This window comes from Microcaecilia unicolor, chromosome 8, assembly GCF_901765095.1.
Source record: "Microcaecilia unicolor chromosome 8, aMicUni1.1, whole genome shotgun sequence".
In the NCBI taxonomy this organism is placed as follows: domain Eukaryota; kingdom Metazoa; phylum Chordata; class Amphibia; order Gymnophiona; family Siphonopidae; genus Microcaecilia; species Microcaecilia unicolor.
The window spans coordinates 218,841,241-218,860,345 of NC_044038.1; the positions used below are offsets into that span (position 1 = coordinate 218,841,241).

General features: G+C 45.7%; 1 protein-coding gene across 2 annotated transcripts in view; it reads left to right on the top strand.

The window, feature by feature from the left end:
* The window catches only part of PREX1 (phosphatidylinositol-3,4,5-trisphosphate dependent Rac exchange factor 1), a 378,063-nt gene that overhangs the window by 172,859 nt on the left and 186,099 nt on the right, over positions 1–19,105 (top strand). For both annotated transcript variants that reach the window (XM_030212317.1, XM_030212318.1), the window contains exons 8-9: positions 6,220–6,335; positions 13,784–13,933. In XM_030212317.1, coding sequence (XP_030068177.1) covers positions 6,220–6,335; positions 13,784–13,933 — 266 coding nt within the window. The remainder of the gene's footprint in view (positions 1–6,219; positions 6,336–13,783; positions 13,934–19,105) is intronic.

Genomic DNA, 19,105 nt, shown 5'->3' on the forward strand with positions numbered 1-19,105 from the left:
CTCCACAAGGGTGTGGACCACTGTCTCAGAACCACTGGCAGGAAGTGTCTGCTAGCCCTGGAACCGTTCATTAGTTAAAACGGCTGAGCTAGGAGGAAGTGCTTTTAGATAATTCAGTGGACAGTTAGACCAAACACGATCATCATCTTGGTTATCTGTTGCCCAGTCAGATCTTTTCTATTTGTGATATATTTCAATTTTGTGGAGCGGTGACTTTTGTAAAGATGTTGCAGGCTTTTTCTGTAAAGCAGTCTCACCTCTCTGAACTTGAAGAAGATGAATCATGAAGTTTGCTGGGTTTGTGCATTTCAGAACTCTGTTCCGCAGCTGACAGTTAACTGAACTATGTTGCCTGCTTTTATCAGTCTCTTTCTTCACGTGGCCTTCCACTTTTCAGTACTTGCTCTTTGTATCCCTCTGTCTCCCCCTTGCATCTTCATGCATCTGTACTCATTTCCTGAATATCATTTCATGCATCTGACAAAGCGGACTCTGGTTCTTGAAAGCTCATGCCTCAATAAATCATTTAGATGATGCCACCTGCCTCTGTCAGTTGTATTTCTCTGACAGGTTTTCAGAAAGCTGCCCAGTACTAAGGCGGTTGATTGCAGTACAACCAGTTAAGGGGTCCTTTTACTAAGGTGCCCTGAAAAATGGCTTGCGGTAGTGTAGGCATGGGTTTTGGGCACGCGCCGATCCATTTTTCAGCGCACCTGTAATAAAGGCCTTTTAAAATTGTTTTGCTGAAAATAGGCGTGTGGCAAAATCAAAATTGCCGCACGTCCATTTGGGGTCTGCGACCTTGCCACCAGCCATTGACCTAGTGGTAAAGACTCGTGCGGTAACTGGGCATTAATGACCTGCGCACATCAAATGCCACTTAGCGCATGTCCAATACGTACATCAAAAATAAAAATGTATTTTTCGGACGCGCACCAAAAATGAAATTACCACAAGAGCCATGCAGTAGCCAGGCGGTAACTCCATTTTGGCGCGTGTTGGGCGCACATAGACGCTTACACAGCTTAGTAAAAGGACCCCAAAGTTTGGAAAATTTTCCCCTCATCCCAGCCAGCTTATGGTGTCTAATAGTTTAACCAAATATGGTGAGACAAGAAAAAAAAGCAATTCTGTGAGCTGCTGCCTAAGGGGTCCTTTTACTAAGGTGCCCTGAAAAATGGCCTGCAGTAGTGTAGACGCATGTTTTGGGCGCACGCAGATCCATTTTTCAGCGCGCCTGCCAAAAATGTCTTTTTAAAATTTTTGCCGAGAATGGACTTGTGGCAAAATAAAAACTGAAACGTGTCCGTTTTGGGTCTGAGACCTTACCGCCAGCCGTTGACTTAGCGGTAAGGTCTCGCGCGTTAACTGGGCGGTAATGACCTATGCGCCCCAAATGCCACTTGGTGCGCGTAGTGGATGCACGATAGAAAATAAAAAAATTTTTTCGGACATGCGTATCAGACGCACGCCAAAAATTAAATTACCGCAAGAGCCACGCGGTAGCCGGGCAGTAACTCCAAATTGGCGCGCGTTGGGCGCACATAGATGCTTGCACAACTTAATAAAAGGGCCCCTTAATCTAGTTGGTAGTAGTGCGCTAATTATAGAATGCAAGAGCTTACGCGTATGATTGATGCCACTGATTGGCTGCTGTGCATGGAAATGTAGGACCTATCTTATAAACAGTCTGGCTGATATTCACAGCGAGTTAACCATCTGGGAACAGCCGCTGACCGATTTAACTGGCTTATTTTCAGCGGCACTTAACTGGATATGTTCGCTGAAAATGACCGGTTATGTCAGGGGTGTTCTCGGCATTTATTTATTTTATTTATTTTTATTTTATTTGTTACATTTGTATCCCACATTTTCCCACCTATTTGCAGGCTCAATGTGGCTTACATAGTACCGTAAGGCGTACGCCAGTTTTGGTAAAGAACAAATACAAAGTGATGTTATGATAGAATAAGGTTCATGTGTTACAGACTCATTTGGGAATCGTAGAGAGGAAGAGTTTTGTTGTATCCTTTTCGAGCTTTAGTTTCCTTGTGTAGCAGGGTTCAGGCATTTAAGTTGGGTCCGTAGAGTATGCCTTTTTGAATAAGTTGGTTTTTAGTAATTTCCGGAAGTTTAGGTGGTCATATATTGTTTTCATGGCTTTTGGTAGTGCGTTCCACAGTTGTGTGTTTATGTAGGAAAAGCTGGTTGCATAAGTTGATTTGTATTTGAGTCCTTTGCAGCTTGGGTAGTGGAGATTTAAGCATGTTCTTGCTGATCCGATTGTGTTTCTGGTTGGTAGGTCTATAAGATCTGTCATGTATCCCGGGGCTTCGCCGTAGATAATTTTATGAACCATGGTGCAGATTTTGAAGGCAATACGTTCTTTGATTGGGAGCCAGTGCAGTTTTTCTCGGAGGGGTTTGGTGCTGTCGAAATGCGCTCTTCCAAATATGAGCCTGGCTGTCGTGTTCTGGGCGATCTGTAGTTTCTTTAAGGTTTGTTCTTTGCATCCTGCATAGATACCATTGCAGTAGTCTACGTGGCTTAATACCATTGATTGTATCAGGTTGCGAAATGCTTCTCGCTGGAAGAATGTTTCCACATTGAATGGAACATTTTCTTTGTTGTAGATTTCACTTGGCTTTCTAGTGTGAGGTTTTGGTCGATTGTAATGCCGAGGATTTTCAGGCTATCTGAGATAGGGAGGGTGTAGTCTGGGGTGTTTATATTTGTGGGTTTGTTCGCAATGTGTTGGGATGAGAGGATGAGACAGTGGAGGATGAGACTGGGGTGGAGTCCGGTTAGCTCCCGCTATTCAGAGCTAACCGGTCAGTGTTAGTGCGTAAATAAAGACCACATAACTGTCTGTCCTATTTTTGGGACCCTTTTACTAAAGGGTTGCCAATCCAGAACTACCACCGGGCTACCACAGGTGCTCGGCGATAGTTCTCACCCCCAGTGCGCACCATTTCCAGTGCTACAAAAATATTTTCTATTTTTTGCAGCGCCAGTGCTTACCTGGTGGTAATTGCGCTGCCTGGTTTCCGCCGGGTTAGCTCAGGAACTCTTACCACCGCCTCAATGGGTGGCGGCAAGTGCTCCTCCCTGAGACGGCTGCTTGGCAAGTGATTCACTTACCACATGGCCGTTTCTTTTTGTGAAAAAAGACAGCTTCGGTAAAAGGTACAAGCCTAGAAATAAATTTTTCTTTCTTTTGGGAAGAAGCTGCCCTTTCAGTTGAGTTTTTCTGTACCTTCTGCATAGAAAGAACTGTGGCACAAACATCCATTTAGGTTACAGCTTCCACACTGTCTGTCTGAGTGGACCTCAGTTTTTAAACATTGACTGACACTGACAATTGTTTTGAGGTGCAAACGGCTGCTCACACTAACAGGACATGCTTCGGTAGACCTACATATTTGTTGAATTACAGCAGGGAAGTGTACATATCGGAGTTGCCAAGGGAGATTTAAGGCTAGTCCTAGATTTTAGGCAACTCTGGCTTGGTGCATTAGGGGACTTGTAGCATTGATTTCAGTGAGTAGAAACAGTGGTTACAAATACCACATTGCTATGTGATGTATAAGTTCAAAAACCAGGATTGGCCAAAAAGTCTCCTTCCTGGGACCGGGAGACTTGGCAGTTCAAGAATAATATACCCTACATCTAACTTTGGGAAATCAGCTTGGATGGTTGTTTAGACTGCCAAAGAAGCTTAGAAGTCTTTCAGGGCTGCCCCCCCCCCCCAGGATCATCACCGCTGCTGCCCCCCCTCAGGATCGCTTCCGCAACTCAAATACCTTGGGGCTGGCAGGGATCCCGAGGCCCCGCCAGCGGAAGAATCCAGCGCTGCTCATCACTCCATGCCTGCCCTGCCCCTGCGGCTGCTTTTTTCTCTCGTTGCGCATGCTCTGTTTCAGAACTGAGCACGCGCCTGAGGGGAAAAGCAGCTGCCCGGCACAGCGGTAGAGGCGGAATGAAGAGCAGCACTGGTGGGGGGCACGGCACCGGAGTTTTCTTTCTCCTGGTCCTGTCGGGACACGATCACCCGGGTCCCGTCAGGAGCAGGAGAAAGAGAGAGACCCCGGCGCTGCCCCCCCCCCCCTTGGAGGCCGGGCCCAGCAAATTTTGCCCCCTCCCCCTCTTGGCGACCCTGAAGTCTTTATCAATTATGTGGCTTCTCCACATAGTCTAGTTCTAGATTTTTAGATCCAATGTGTAGTCAGAGACCTCAATACAATCATTAAGCCAAACTTTCTGGTTATATTTATCAGAATGTATGAAAGCACCGTCCTCTCTGTCTCTAGAGAGAAATTTGTGTTCTATGTTGGTTAACTTGAAAAATTGTAAGAGATGAATAAATTGATCTAATATAGTCATCAGATATATTAAGAAGTGTCAGCTGTGATCAGCTCTTTCAACCTTTTTTTGTGTCTGGAAGTCTTCTGATTAACGATCTGTTTGTATTCTCTCATGACTTTCAGGAAATATGCTAATAAGTTTATTTTAATATACAGAAGGCTTTTTGGTGGGGCAGAACTCAGTATGATATAGTGAACGGGCATTTACTTTTTATGTGTTCATACAAGCAACTAAGATCTGGAAGCTGGTAGCTTCTTGTTTTATACAGTTATCCAATTATGTAGGAGCCCTTTTACTAAGGCGTTCCGAAAAATAGCCTGTGTAGGTGCTGCGAAAAAGGCCTTTTTGGGGGGGTGAAAATGGACGTGCGGCAATATTAAAACCAGCACGCGTCCATTTTCGGCATGAGATCTTACCGCCACCCATTGACTTAGCGGTAAGGTCTCGCGCGTTAACTGGGCGGTAATCGTCAGCGCGCATACCCTGCTGATTATCACCGGGTAAGTTCCATGCATTAAAAGATTTCCACCGCATGTTTTGGGCGCACATCAAAAATGGAATTACCGCCTGGGGCACACGGTGTCTGGTCGGTAGTTCCAATTTGACGCACGTTGGATGCGCCTAGGTGCCGACGGGCCTTTTCCCGTACTGTTTAGAAAAAAATTTGAAAACTTTACTCTTTAAGGGGCTCTTTTACTAAACCGTGGTAGGGCTACCCCGCAGATAGTGTTCACCAAATCGACCCTACCGCTGGGGTGGCACGGGTGCCCATCGGTAGTTCCAAAGTTGGCGTTTCTAGTTTTCCATGGTAGAAAACAATTTTCTATTTTCTACCACAGGGGGGTGTGGGGTGTGTTCCTGGTGGTAATCGGCAGTGTGACCACGTTGCCACGTGCTGCCTGATTACTGCACTAGAAGCGTGTGAGCCCTTACCATCTTCTAAATAGGTGGCGTTAAGGACTCAGGCAGTAAATAGCCTGCGCTAATTTTAATATTAATGTATGGTTATTTACTAACCCTTTTTAAAAAGGACCTTTTTTTTGCCACAGTAAAAAAGATGGCCCAGCATGCACCAAAACTAACACAAGCCACGTTTTACTGCGGCTTAGTGAAAGGACCCCTAAAAGCTTTTTTGAGTGGAGGAGTAGCCTAGTGGTTAGTGCAGTGGACTTTGATCGTGGGTAACTGAGTTCGATTCCCACTGCAGCTCTTTGTGACTCTGGGCAAGTCACTTAACCCTCCATTGCCCCTGGTACAAAATAAGTACCTGAATATATGTAAACCGCTTTGAATGTAGATGCAAAGACCTCAGAAAGGCAGTATATCAAGTCCCATTTCCCTTTCTGTTCCCTTACAATACTTATTCAATATTTAGCCTGAAGATAAGTTTGATAGTAGATCATGATACCGTTTATATATTTTGACATGTATGTAACTTCCTAAGGGTTTTGCCTTGGTTTTCCTTATTGTAAACTGCTCAGAACTGTTTGGTACAGAGCGTTATATGTTTGATGTAGTGTAATATCATCCGATTTCTCTTTCTCCTTTGTGGTAGTTTATAACATTTCTTTAGCTTAATAATTTTTTCAGATTTATTACGGAATCGCAATGCTTTAAGGATCTCTTTTATCAAGCGACGCTAGCGGTTCCCACGCGGCAAATGCTGGCGAAGCCTATTCAAGTGAATTGGCTTTGTCAGCATTGCTGCACTGGGGACCGCTAGCGTGTTGTGATAAATGAGGCCCTAAATATTTTACAGTAATGCTAACACTTTGATTAATACATATAAATAATTTATAAAGTCAGACAACATATATTAACAGGGAAGTGTCTGCTTGTCTGTTTTGGTTTCAGGGTTGCTGGGAAAAAGTCGACCAAACGCACCAAGTCAATAAACGGCTCCTTGTATATCTTCCGGGGTAGAATCAACACAGAAGTCATGGAGGTGGAAAATGTGGAGGACGGAACAGGTGTGGACACAGTGCTGTGACAAAATTAATGCTAGAAAAAACATTTAAGTAGCATGATATTTGTTACTCTGAGAAGGGAGCCAGGGGTTAGGCTGAAAGTTTCCCTCCATGGTATGTCCTATCTCTATCGATAGGAAGAGAGTATCCTTCCACTGATTATCCTTCCACTGGTAATGTGAAAGAAACTTGCAGTCCCCATTTTAGAAATTTCAGCATTGCCATACTGAGACAGACCAATAGTCTATCAAGCCCAGTATCCTGTTTCTGACAGTGGCCACTCCAAGTCACAAGTATCTGGCAAGATCCCAAAAGAGTAAAATAGATATTATGCTGCTTATCCTAGAAATAAGTAGTGGATTTTCCCAAGTCCATCTTAATGGCTTATGGACTTTTCTTTTAGGAACTTGTCTAAACCTTTTTTTAAAACCCTGTTAAGCTAATTGCTTTTATCATATTCTCTGGCAACGAATTCCAGAGTCTAATTATACGTTGAGTGAAGAAATATTTTATCTGATTTGTTTTAAATTTACTACTTAGTAGCTTCATTGTGCACCTTGTAGAAGTCAGAATTGAGATGTCCAGATCAGGTCGTCTCAAGTTTCACTAGTATTTTACGGTAGAACAGATCTCCTAATCTAGAGGCTGTAGAACAGCAATAAAAAAAAAAGGTCTGACATGTCCAAGAGCGCAGGTCTGCAGTATCAAAGATTTATTTATTTTATTTTATTTATTTATTGCATTTGTATCCCACATTATCCCACCTTTTTGCAGGCTCAGTGTGGCTTACAATACATCATGGGTACTGGAAATAGAAGTGAATATACATTAGGTTTACAGAGGGTTTGTGTTAAATGGTGGTGAATTACATGATGGTGTTAAAGCAAAAGGTATTATAATACAGTACTAAAAGTTCAAAAGATTATACAATTACGCATGTTGATCTTTGTGATATATATGTATATACAGTATATGTAAAAGATCTTTGTGCCTTTGACTTATTTCTGCTACTTTAAAGATGCAGATGTTTTGAGTTCTACTGGTGGTTTCAAGGAAATAAAAAAAACAAACGGTTCTCATAATAATTGTCATAGTTTGTCCGTTTGATAAAAACCCTGTTTGTGCTTAGTGAGATAAGGATTACTGTAGAGAGGATTACTACAGGTAAACACCCTGCGGTCCTGAGGTGTTACTTAGCTGAGGTATCCAGGTTATAGGAACAAGGAATAAACAAGGAAACACTGAGGAACTGCACACACACAGCAGTTAATCCTAACATGATAGTATTGTGTGTTAGCCTAGGTCTTAGCTTTTTAAAGAAACATGCCTACAACTGTTTCACCCCCCCTCCCCCACCCAAGTACAGAGGAGGCGACCTGCTGATAAATGACAAAATGTGCTTATGGCACCTGTTAAAAGGTTGATTCATTTCGGTTTGCTTAGGCTGTTTGATCATTTATTTGATGCCTGGGCCTGGGGATTTAAGATTTATCTCTGAGGTCAGTGTTGTCTAGTTTAATTATTTTTGACCTGGTAGTTGCTGCTGCTCAGGCTTCTGGGGCTATAGCAGCACAGGCAGGCCTTCGTTTGCATCTACCCAGGGGTTTCTTCCTTTTTCCGACCCTCCTCCCCTTCTTTGTCTAATGCGACCATTGCTGTGATAGTCCTTCGGCCGTGAGGCACAGATCGAGTTTTTCTCCATAGTCTGCTGTCTGTGCTCCTTATGGCTGACTGTTAACTTGCAGTGGCGTTCCTAGGGTGGCTGACACCCGGATCGCCGATGCGCCCACCCCCCCCCCCCGGGTGCAGCGTGACCCCCCCCCCCCCCGGCGAAACGACGGACCCGTCCCCCCGGGTGCCTCCTTACCTGCGGGGGGGGGGGGGGGTGCCGCGCATCTGTCAGCAACGCTCGTTCCCTGTTCCCTCTGCCCCGGAACGGGTTACTTTCTGTTCCGGGGCAGAGGAAGCAGGGAACGAGCGTTGCCGACAGATGTGCAGCACCCCCCCCCCCCCCCAGCGGCGAAACGACGGACACCTCCCTCTGGCGAAATGACACCCCCCCTCTGGGTGGATCTTTACCTGCTGGGGGGGTGCCGCGCGCCTGTCGACTTCGCTCTTTCACTGCTCCTTCTGCCCCAGAACAGGAAGTAACCCGTTCCGGGGCAGAGGGAACAGGGAACGAGCGTTGCCGACACACGCACGGCACCCCCCAGCGGCGTGCACCCAGGGCGGACCGCCCCCACCGCCCCCCCCCCTTGGTACGCCACTGTTAACTTGTTCCATTGCCCCCCTTCCCGGCCTCTGAATGCTGCCTTATCAGGAACTTCAACCCCAGTTAGCCAAGGAGATTGTGGTTGTCTGCCTGGTCTTTTTGCCTCCAGTACCATTACTGGACAATTGGGCTGCATCTCCTTCTCTCCTCAGTTATCGGTTTCTCAGTAAGAAACCAGACCTTAATAGCCGTGAACGTGAGGAGAAGGAATCAAAAGTCAGCTCTTGCCTCATGATGTAATTAGTAACAAATGTTCAGAAAGAAAAAACGAAGTAGGCCTCACGGAGCCCTCCTGCATTCACGCACATCAAAGTAAAATGCAAACCTGATGGATCTTCCTAGAAGCACATTTGTTAGATCAAACCAGGGTTCTGAGCAGCAGTGTGAGTTTGTGTCATGAATTATATCATTGGTGTAAGAAGAGGGCATGTTAGTGCTTTGAAATGATGAATTTTATAAGTGTCCACAGCAAGGAGTATTTAAAATACTATACGATTTTTAGATGCCTTGGCAATAGATGATAGCACCTGTTCTTGAGGGTCTGTCTGTCTATTTGTCAGTCCTTCTGCACACAGATGTTTGGAAGGAGCTCCAGCGAGTTATGGATAGCTGGAAGCAGTGTTGCCAAATGGCAAAAATATTTCCAGTCCCAAACCAACCCAATAGTACTATAAATATTAGTAAGGTCAATATGAATATTAATGAGGTCAATATAAATATTAATATTATATTAACTATTGAATATTATATTATAAATAAATAAATCATGTTATATTATAAATAAATATTAATAAAATAACTGCAATCATAAACAGACCCCCCCCCTTATGAAGAAAAGAACTTAACATATAGTAACATAGTAGATGACGGCAGAAAAAGACTTGCACGGTCCATCCAGTCTGCCCAAGAAGATAAATTCATATGTGCTACTTTTTTATTTGTACTGTCCTCTTCAGTGCACAGACCGTATAAGTCTGGCCAGCCCTATCCCCGCCGCCCAACCACCAGCCCCGGCACAGACCGTATAAGTCTGCCCAGCACTAGTCCCGCCTCCCACCACCAGCTCTAGCTCAGACCGTATATGTCTGCCCAGCACTAGCCCCGCCTCCCAACCACCAGCTCTGCCACCCATTCTAGGCTAAGCTCCTGAGGATCCCTTCCTTACTGAACTCACCGCACATGGCAGACTGAAGAGGTAGAGAGAGACTCTGAAAAGCTTCCCGCCGTTCAGGCACGCTCAGGCATTTAAAAGAAGCCTGCAGCCCGCCTCCGCTGGGCTTCTATTGGTCCAGTTGGACCAATAGAAGCCTGCAGCCCACCTCTGCGGGGCTTCTATTGGTCCGCGGGAAAAAACAGCCAACCTGTGGTGGCAAAAAGCCGTCCAATATCCCGCGACCCGCGGCTTTTAAAGAAAACCACGGTGGTCGCGTGAAACCCGCCCCAGTTGTGCGGCCGAACCGTGGAATTGGCAGCTTTTGCTGGGAGCCCAGGCCCCACCCTGGAAGTATGGAGGGAGCAGGCAGCTGTTTGCTGCAGCCAGATTATAAGGAGTTAGACAGGGTGGGAATAGATGGAGGTGGGGAAGTGAAGAGTGGAAAGAGACGGCAGACGGAAAGCCTAGAAAGGGAGGTGTACATGCTTAAAAGTAGAAAATACAATGCCTACTTTTTATGCAGTATACATGTGGGTGTTCCCAGGGGACGAAGAATGGGCAAAGTGGGGTGGGACTGGCACTTCTGCATGAATTTTATAAAATGTACACATCTGTGCCATTTCTACTGGCACCTGCACAAGTGCAGTTACAGGAGCTTTCGGTTAGGCTCTGCTATAAAGGTACATAGCTGAATATGTTGTTTTTATAAAATAGCTGCAATGTGAATGCCTTCCCTGCCTACGTACTCAGTTGTATTATTACCCTCTAATTGGGTAATGTAGGCCTTTCACTCTGCAGACTTTGCAGGATCTCCTCAAGACCCTTCACTGGCTCCGTTTCCGTTTTTGCATCCTGTTCAAACTTCTTCTACTAACCTATAAATGTACTCACTCTGCTGCTCCCCAGTATCTCTCCACACTCGTCCTTCCCTACGCCCCTTCCCGTGCACTCCGCTCCATGGATAAATCCTTCTTATCTGTTCCCTTCTCCACTACTGCCAACTCCAGACTTTACGCCTTCTGTCTCGCTGCACCCTACGCCTGGAATAAACTTCCTGAGCCCCTACGTCTTGCCCCATCCTTGGCCACCTTTAAATCTAGACTGAAAGCCCACCTCTTTAACATTGCTTTTGACTCGTAACCACTTGTAACCACTCGCTTCCACCTACTCTCCTCTCTTCCTTCCCGTTCATATTAATTGATTTGATTTGCTTACTTAATTTTTTTTTTTTTTTTTTTGTCTATTAGATTGTAAGCTCTTTGAGCAGGGACTGTCTTTCTTCTATGTTTGTGCAGCGCTGCGTACGCCTTGTAGCGCTATAGAAATGCTAAATAGTAGTAGTAGTAGATTAAAGAAGGGGAGGAGGAGGAGGAGAAAGAGAAAGGGAGAGAATATGAAGTGCCACACACCCTTCACACGCACATATTCACAATTACACATCAACACACCCACCCAAATACATACCCTTACACCCTCTCCATAGACACAAACATACATACGGTACTACCACATAAACCCATTACCCCTGTTGCCCCCCCCCCCCCCCCCGAAACACATTTCACCATGTCACCGCAGGGGGTAAAAAGCTCCCCCCCCAAAAAAAAAACGGCCATGCAGCAAGATAACTTCCCATGTGGCCATGTGGCGGGGAGCACTTAACCACCACCCTTTCAGGTGGTAGTAAGGGCTCTTGGAGTATCCCAGTGGTAACCGAGCAACACGTGGCTATGCCAGCACCGCACTAGAAAATAAAAATTTTTTCTGGCATGCCGGAAATGACGCATCTGAAGCCGGAACTACCGATTTAGCATGTGGTAAGCCCAATCTGGGCTTACTGAGGCTATGTAAAAGGACTCCGTAACCGCATAAGTGCCAACTCCACCTCTAGACCACCCACAAAATCACTGGCTTTGAGTTTAGCGGTCTGTGGTGATAGCAGTGGCACTAATTGGTTATGTGCTGCTAAATATCAGTGGATAGCCCTGAACAAGAGACTTAACTGGCCAGGAGCCATCTCTGGCTGGTTAAATTGCTTTGAATATCGATTGCAAAAATTCAGTTTGTCTTCCTTTGCCAACAACATGAAATAACATGTGATATATTATTGATATTTCATAGGTTGTTTCAAATGAATGCACATTCTTAGGGACCCTTTTATAAAGCAGCTCTAAAAAGTTGCCTTAGCGCGCCCTTGATGTGGGTCTTTCCCATGCGCTAAGGCCATTTTTAGCGTAGCAGTAAAATGGCCGATTTTTTTTTATTTTTATATTAATGGCCATGCACTAATGTTCAAACCCAAGGAAACCAGAAGGTGCTTCCACAATAAACTTTCTCAAGTTATATCTCTGGAATCCTCTTCCAGTTTGTTTGTAGAGGTTCATTGCCCATCCCTACTTCTTTTGTGTCATGCACTAATGTTTCCGTTAGCGTGTGGCCATTATAAAAGATTAACGCCTGAGTCCTTACTACCATCTATTCTGCAGGTGGTAAGGGCTCACACACTAATCAGTTAGCGTGCGACAATGTAGCTGCGCTGATTACCATAAACACATCCATTCTTCGCCCCAGACATGCCCCTCTGTGGTAAAAATAAAAATACATTTTTTTTTGCTTCTCAAAAAACTTTATTGAAAATTGGCGATTTACATTCCACATATGAATGAACCAGAACAGCAACAAACAAGTCCCCCAAATCCCTATCCCAAATCCCACCCAACACGCTCCATAGTTAGGTCTCAGTATACAACCATAAACTCCCAATGCAGTTGCCAAAAGTAGGAATCCAAAGCGGAGATCAATCACTCCGGACTCTGTGGGTTGTTTTTCCGGGTTCGATAAGGGTCCCAGACTTTATGAAACTTAGAAAGTTGGCAGTTCTTGACTGCTGTCAGCTCAGACATCAAACAAAAATAATCCATTTTACGTACATAGAGAGCTCGAGGTAGGATCTGAGGATTCTTCCATGCTACCGCCAGTGCCAGACGAGCTGCTGTGAATAGGTGAATTGCCAGACTATGCCGTGAGAGTTGTATTCCAACGGGCCTATGATGGAGCAAACAATGTTCTACTTTCAAAGGCTAGGAACCCTTTATAATCTGCTGCACCAAAGAATGGACAGAGTTCCAGTATGGTTGAACAAAGGGGCAAGACCACCAAATGTGGTACTTATCTCCTGACTGTCCACAATTACGCCAACAAAGTCCTGTGCCAATCTTAAAAATAGTTTAATACCATCGATATAGCATTTTATGCCCATTCTCAATTAAGACACTACTTAAGTAGAAATTTAAAACACTTTTCCCATTGCTTCCCCGTATAGGCTGTTCCCAGGTCCCGTTCCCAATATTGTGTGTAATAATTCATAGGAGAGTATGCCAATAATAAAGCCTGGCATAAACGAGAAACACATCCCTGCCCCGTACCACCATGCCATGCCTTTTCTAGAAGAATCTCCTCTAAACCAATCTCCCCCCCATGTAAAATAAAAATATTTATTTTCTACATGGTGCACACCCTAACCCAGTACTTACAGCAGGCTAACTCCAGACTCCGTTACTTTTATCTTGCTGCACCATATGCCTGAAATAGACTTCCTGAGCCGGTATGTCAAGCTCCATCTCTGGCCGTCTTCAAATCTAAGCTGAAAGCCCACCTTTTTGATGCTGCTTTTGACTCCTAACCCTTATTCACTTTGTTCAGAACCTTTATTTGATCATCCTCACTTTAATATTCCCTTATCTCTTGTTTGTCCTGTTTGTCTGTCCTAATTACATTGTAAGCTCTGTCGAGCAGGGACTGTCTCTTCATGTTCAAGTGTACAGCGCTGCGTACGTCTAGTAGTGCTTTAGAAATTATAAGTAGTAGTAGTAGACACCTGAGCATGCCCTGTTGTAGCTCTTTTAAGCTGCGGTAAGCAAGTGCTTATCGCAGCTTGGTAAAAGAACCCCTCAATGTGTACCCCGTCCCTCTTATCTGCTCTGTACTTGAGAACTCACTATTCATAGGACCGTCGCTTGTGTTTTGCAGCTGATTATCACAGCAATGGCTACACGGTGACAAATGGCTGGAAGATCCATAACACTGCCAAAAACAAATGGTTTGTCTGCATGGCGAAGACTGCAGAGGACAAGCAGAAATGGTTGGATGCCGTCCTGAGGGAAAGAGAGCAGAGAGAGAGTAAGTTCCTTTTAATGTGTTTATGTAGCTTCTCGCAGTAAATCTGACAGTCTTGATGATGGAAGACTCTGACAGTCATGAGAGGAAAGAAGTGGATGGCTGTGCATTAAAGGGCTGGTAATGGAATGGCAGACATCATACACAGTATAATAACCTTAGATTAGTGTAATGCAATTATATGTGTTTCTTATTTTTTTTTATCCACTCAGTAAGAAGCTTTCTTCTGATTCTTTGGATTTCCATTTGGATTAGAACCAGCCCTTGCTACACAATCATACTTCATTCACCACTCCCTGGGCCTCCCCCCTCCCCCAAAGCCACCCCTTTTTCCCTCTTTAGATATGTGAAAGGGGTGAGGTGTGTGTATGAGAATAGGAGACGTGGGGGTATGTGAATGGTGAGGGTGGGAGGGGGTGAAATGTGTGAGAATAGTGAAAGTGGGATTTGTGAAAGTGGATGGATGGATGACTTGTGTATAAAAGAGGGACTGTAGATGAATGTGTGTGTGTGCAAGAAGGAGCAGAGAAAGGACTTGAGGTGGAGAGGAGAGGGGAAGGGGGACAAAGAGGACCAGGGTGGGGAGAAGGGAAGTGAGAGGAAACGGAGCTGGAGGCAGGAGAGAGACACTTCATTCTTCTCTCTCTGGATGCCCTCTGGCCCCCTCAAAGATCTGAGATCTTTCTTTCCTCTCTGTAACCTCCAACATCTTAGAACCTCCCCTCCTCCTCCCCTTCCCCATCCCAATCTTCTCTTGTTCTCCATCCCCCATCTTCCTCTGTTCCTGCTTTCTCATCTGTGGCCTTTCTTTTTCTCTGTCCCCCATTCCCGATCTTCCCTTCTTCTTTGCCCCTGATCTCCATTTCCAATGCTCCCTCCTCCTCCCCTTTCAGTCCTTGAGATCTCTTCCTCTCTTCCCCCACATCAGTCTGAAAATTTGCACTCATAAAAAAGTAGTCGGAAACAAAGTAAGTTATTCTGCATAATAAAAACAAGAGGCTTTCCAAAATGTACATGATTTCATATGCAAAATGTTTCAAACTTAAGCAAAGGTGCCACAGAATTCCTACGGCATTTCGGTAACTATGCTACATCATATGGAACAATTTACCGCTGAGCTGCCATAGAAGAGTGATGACTTTGATTTGTTTAGATGTGTTGATTTTTCTTTTTTTTGGGGGGGGTGTGGGGTAGGGAACAATGATGGATCATGTGTAGCTACCCTACACTAGGAAAGAGCAGGCATAACAGATAGGGAAAGGAAATGGGACTTGATATACTACCTTTTCTGTGGTTTTTGCAACTACATTCATAGTGGTTTATATAGTATATACAGGTACTTATTTGTAGCTGGGGCAATGGAGGGTTAAGTGACTTGCCCAGAGTCACCAGGAGCTATAGTGGGAATTGAACCCAGTTCTGCAGGATCAAAGGCCACTGCAGTAACCACTGGGCTACTCCTCCACTCCAGGTATCTCCACTGCCTTCCCTTTTTCTCATTAACTGGCATTGAAGGGGCCCTGAGGGAATATTCAATGCCACTTATCCAGATAGTGCCAAGGAAAATCCCCTCTAACTGCTAAAGCTGGAACTGGCTAATGTGTCCAGGAGCAGAGCCGGGGCGGAGTCAGCGCTTAACCTCATAAGTGCCAGTATTCAACCCTTAACTGCTTAAGTTTTCCAGCCAAATAGGACCACATAAATAGCAGTCCTATCACTGCCTGCTTTAAGTTAACCAGCTAAGAGTGGAATATTGTTACTTACCAATTAAATGATGGCCACCCATAGCTACCCGGACATTTAATACTGGTATCCGGATATGGCCTGGCATTTATATCTGGGCATAATTTTAGCAGTGAATATTGCTCCCTTTGTTTCTTTCAAACTTTGGTTACCTTCGTTACTGTAATGAGCAGGTTTTCCTACAGTTCCACAAGCATGAAAGTGTGTGTGTGACCCGCTGAAGTGAGGCACTGAGAGTACGTAAAAGGAACAAAATCCCCTCCATAATTCAACACAATGGGTTTCTTCTGGTGCTGTAACATAACTGAGACAAATTATACATTCTAAAAATAAGAAGTAGACAGAGTAAATGTGAATTACAAGACGCTTGGAACGGCATGATGTAGCTATGGTGACATTCTAACCACTTGACTATTCTAACTTTAGTTCCAGTCACCATAACCTCATAATGAAATTACAGTCTTGCGATTCAGGGTTGCTCGTCTGACTTCCTGTGTGTGCAGTGGGTTATTAAGAACAGCTTCAGTGTCTGCATGTTTTTCTGGTAGCATCACCCTTGCTGTGTCTGTTAAACTATCCCATTCTTCTATGCTGTCTGTATATGTATTTCAGTCAGTGCGCAAAGGTATTAGGCCCCCTGTGCAAACCTCCAGCCTGGCTCCCCAACTCTCCCCCCCACTTGCAAAACTACAGGGATCAGCTCCAGCACAGCATTCCCTTCTTTGATGGCTGTAACTCTGGCAAGCATCCCCATTACTTTGTACCATCACCCTCTGTCCAGCATCCCCTGTCTTTTCCTCCTTCTCATTGTGCCCAGCATCTCCCTTTATCTCTTTCTCCTCCCACAGCATCCTTCTTTTCTTCTTCTCAGTATCATCCAGTCTCTGTCTTCTTTCTTCAGTGTCCAACCTCCTGCTTCTCTCTACCCTACTCACTCAGGGGTCCTTTTACCAAGCTGCGGGAAAAAGGGCCCTGTGGTAGCCGCAGGGGCTGTTTTTCTTGCATGCCAGGGTCTGTTTTACAGGGCCACCAAGAGACTGAGCCGGGTTCAGGGCAAGGCCTCCGCCGCTGGGCCCGGGGCAGAATCGTCATGGCCGCCGCCCGCCCGAAGTGCCTTGGCTGGCCCCGCCAGCTGCAGTCTGCGCGGCTCCTTCCTCCTTCCTCTGCCCAGTGTTGCCTGCCCCTGCGGCTGCTTTCCTCAAGTTGCACATGCTGAGCCTCAAAACTCAGCATGTGTGGCCTGAGGGCCCAGCAGCTGCTAGGCAGGCAGTGCAAGGGGGGCCCGGCACTGGAGTTTTCTCTCTCCTGCTCCTGTCAGGACGTGATCACTTGGATCCCGCCAGGAGCAGGAGAGAGAGAGAGAGACCCCTGCGCCGGGCCCCCCCCCGGAGGCTTGGGCCCAGGGAATTTTGCCCCCCCCACCCCCCCTCTCAGCAGCTATGCTTTTTTTACCGCAGTGGGTGAAAAGCCCCCAAAACAAAATGACCAAGTGGTAAGAAAACTCTTACCGCATTGTCATGCGGCACGGAGCCCTTACCGCTACCCATTGAGGTGGCGGTAATGGCTCCCGCGGCAACCCGGCAGCACGCAGTGATGTCCGATTACTGCCAGGTTAGCGCCATGCAAACCATTCCCAAGGTTTTCTTTCCCCTCTGGAAATGGAGTGTGCTCGACTCAGAACTACTGCCGGGGGTCACATTGGGCCAGTGGTAGTCCCGGAATAGCGAGCTGTAAGCCCGTGTTGGGCTTACTGCTGCTCTGCAAAAGGACTCCTCTGTACACCTCAATTTCCATTCTGCCAGCCTCACAGCATAGTCTTTTTTTATCACTCACAAACTGCACAGTTCCCTCCCCATCTTTCTCTATCCACCACACCCCAATTAGCATTTATTTCCCTCTTCCTGTCCTTTCCTAATCATGGCCGCTCCAGACCGCCTCCTGTTTTCATCCACTGACAGAATAAGCTCAGTCGGTGGAATTTTTAGTCATTGGTGCCGGGACTCCACTGGCAACCCACTGCCAGCATTGTAAGCATTTTTAACATAGTAGATCATGATAGAGAAAGATCAAAATGGCCCATCTAGTTTGCCCTGGTACGTCTTTATTCAGGGTTGTAATTGGCACTCTCTATAGATTACCCCCCCCCCTCCATATTCTTTTTTGAAGTGCCAAAAGTAATTTTACTTCTGTTCTGAGTTGAGGTGCCTAATGTTTGGTTTCTATCTTCTTGCCATGGTCTCCACCACCATTTCTGTGGGAGTATTCCAGGCATCCACTACCCTTTTCATGGAAAATTATTTAATTTCATATTATGTCCCTTAGCACCGTAGCTTCCTGTACTTTGGAAAGGTTTTGCATTCATACCTTGGAGACGCAAGGGTTTATACCACCCTGCCAGCAGATGGCGACAGAGAGCTACAACTATTTTAGTGGCATCAGTATATGAGCTAATGTAACTTATAATGGGTGCACTGGAACTAGCATACTATTCTCACTTCTACCTGCTTTTTGACTTCCATCTGATAAAGGCTAAAGGTTTGAACCTGTCTTCGAACAGATGTTAAATTTTTTGCATGCACACTATTGAAAGGGCTCAACTAGCTGCAAGCACTGGGTTGGGGAGGGGGAGGTACAAGAGTTGACTCAGTAAAAGTTTACCCTTGGGTTTATGTTCTGGAACATCTTTCTGCACTTCTGTTTGGAGCACGTGAGCAGTTCCAAAATACATCTACACTTTGTTTACACAGTGAAACTATTTTTTTCCCAAGCAAAAGGTCATCTTTGACTCCTCTCTCTCCTTCTCTGCGCATATCCAGCAGATAGCCAAGACCTGTCGCTTCTTCCTCTTTAACATCAGCAAAATTCGCCCTTTCCTCTCTGAACACACCACCCGAACTCTCGTCCACGCTCTCATTACCTCTCGTCTGGACTACTGCAACTTACTCCTCACCGGCCTCCCACTTAGCCATCTATCCCCACTTCAGTCTGTTCAGAACTCTGCTGCACGTCTCATATTCCGCCAGAACCGATATACTCATATCACCCCTCTCCTCAAGTCACTTCACTGGCTTCCGATCAGATACCGCATTCAATTCAAGCTTCTCCTTCTTACCTACAAATGCACTCAGTCTGCTGCCCCTCACTACCTTTCTACCCTCATCTCCCCTTAAGTTCCCGCCCGTAACCTCCGTTCACAGGATAAATCCCTCCTCTCAGTACCCTTCTCCACCACCGCCAACTCCAGGCTCCGCTCATTCTGCCTCGCCTCACCCTATGCTTGGAACAACCTTCCTGAGCCCTTACGCCAAGCCCCCTCCCTGCCCGTCTTCAAGTCTTTGCTTAAAGCCCACCTCTTCAATGCTGCGTTCGGCACCTAACCCTTACCGTTCAGTGAATCCAGACTGCCCCAATTTGACTGCCCCTATCGGACCG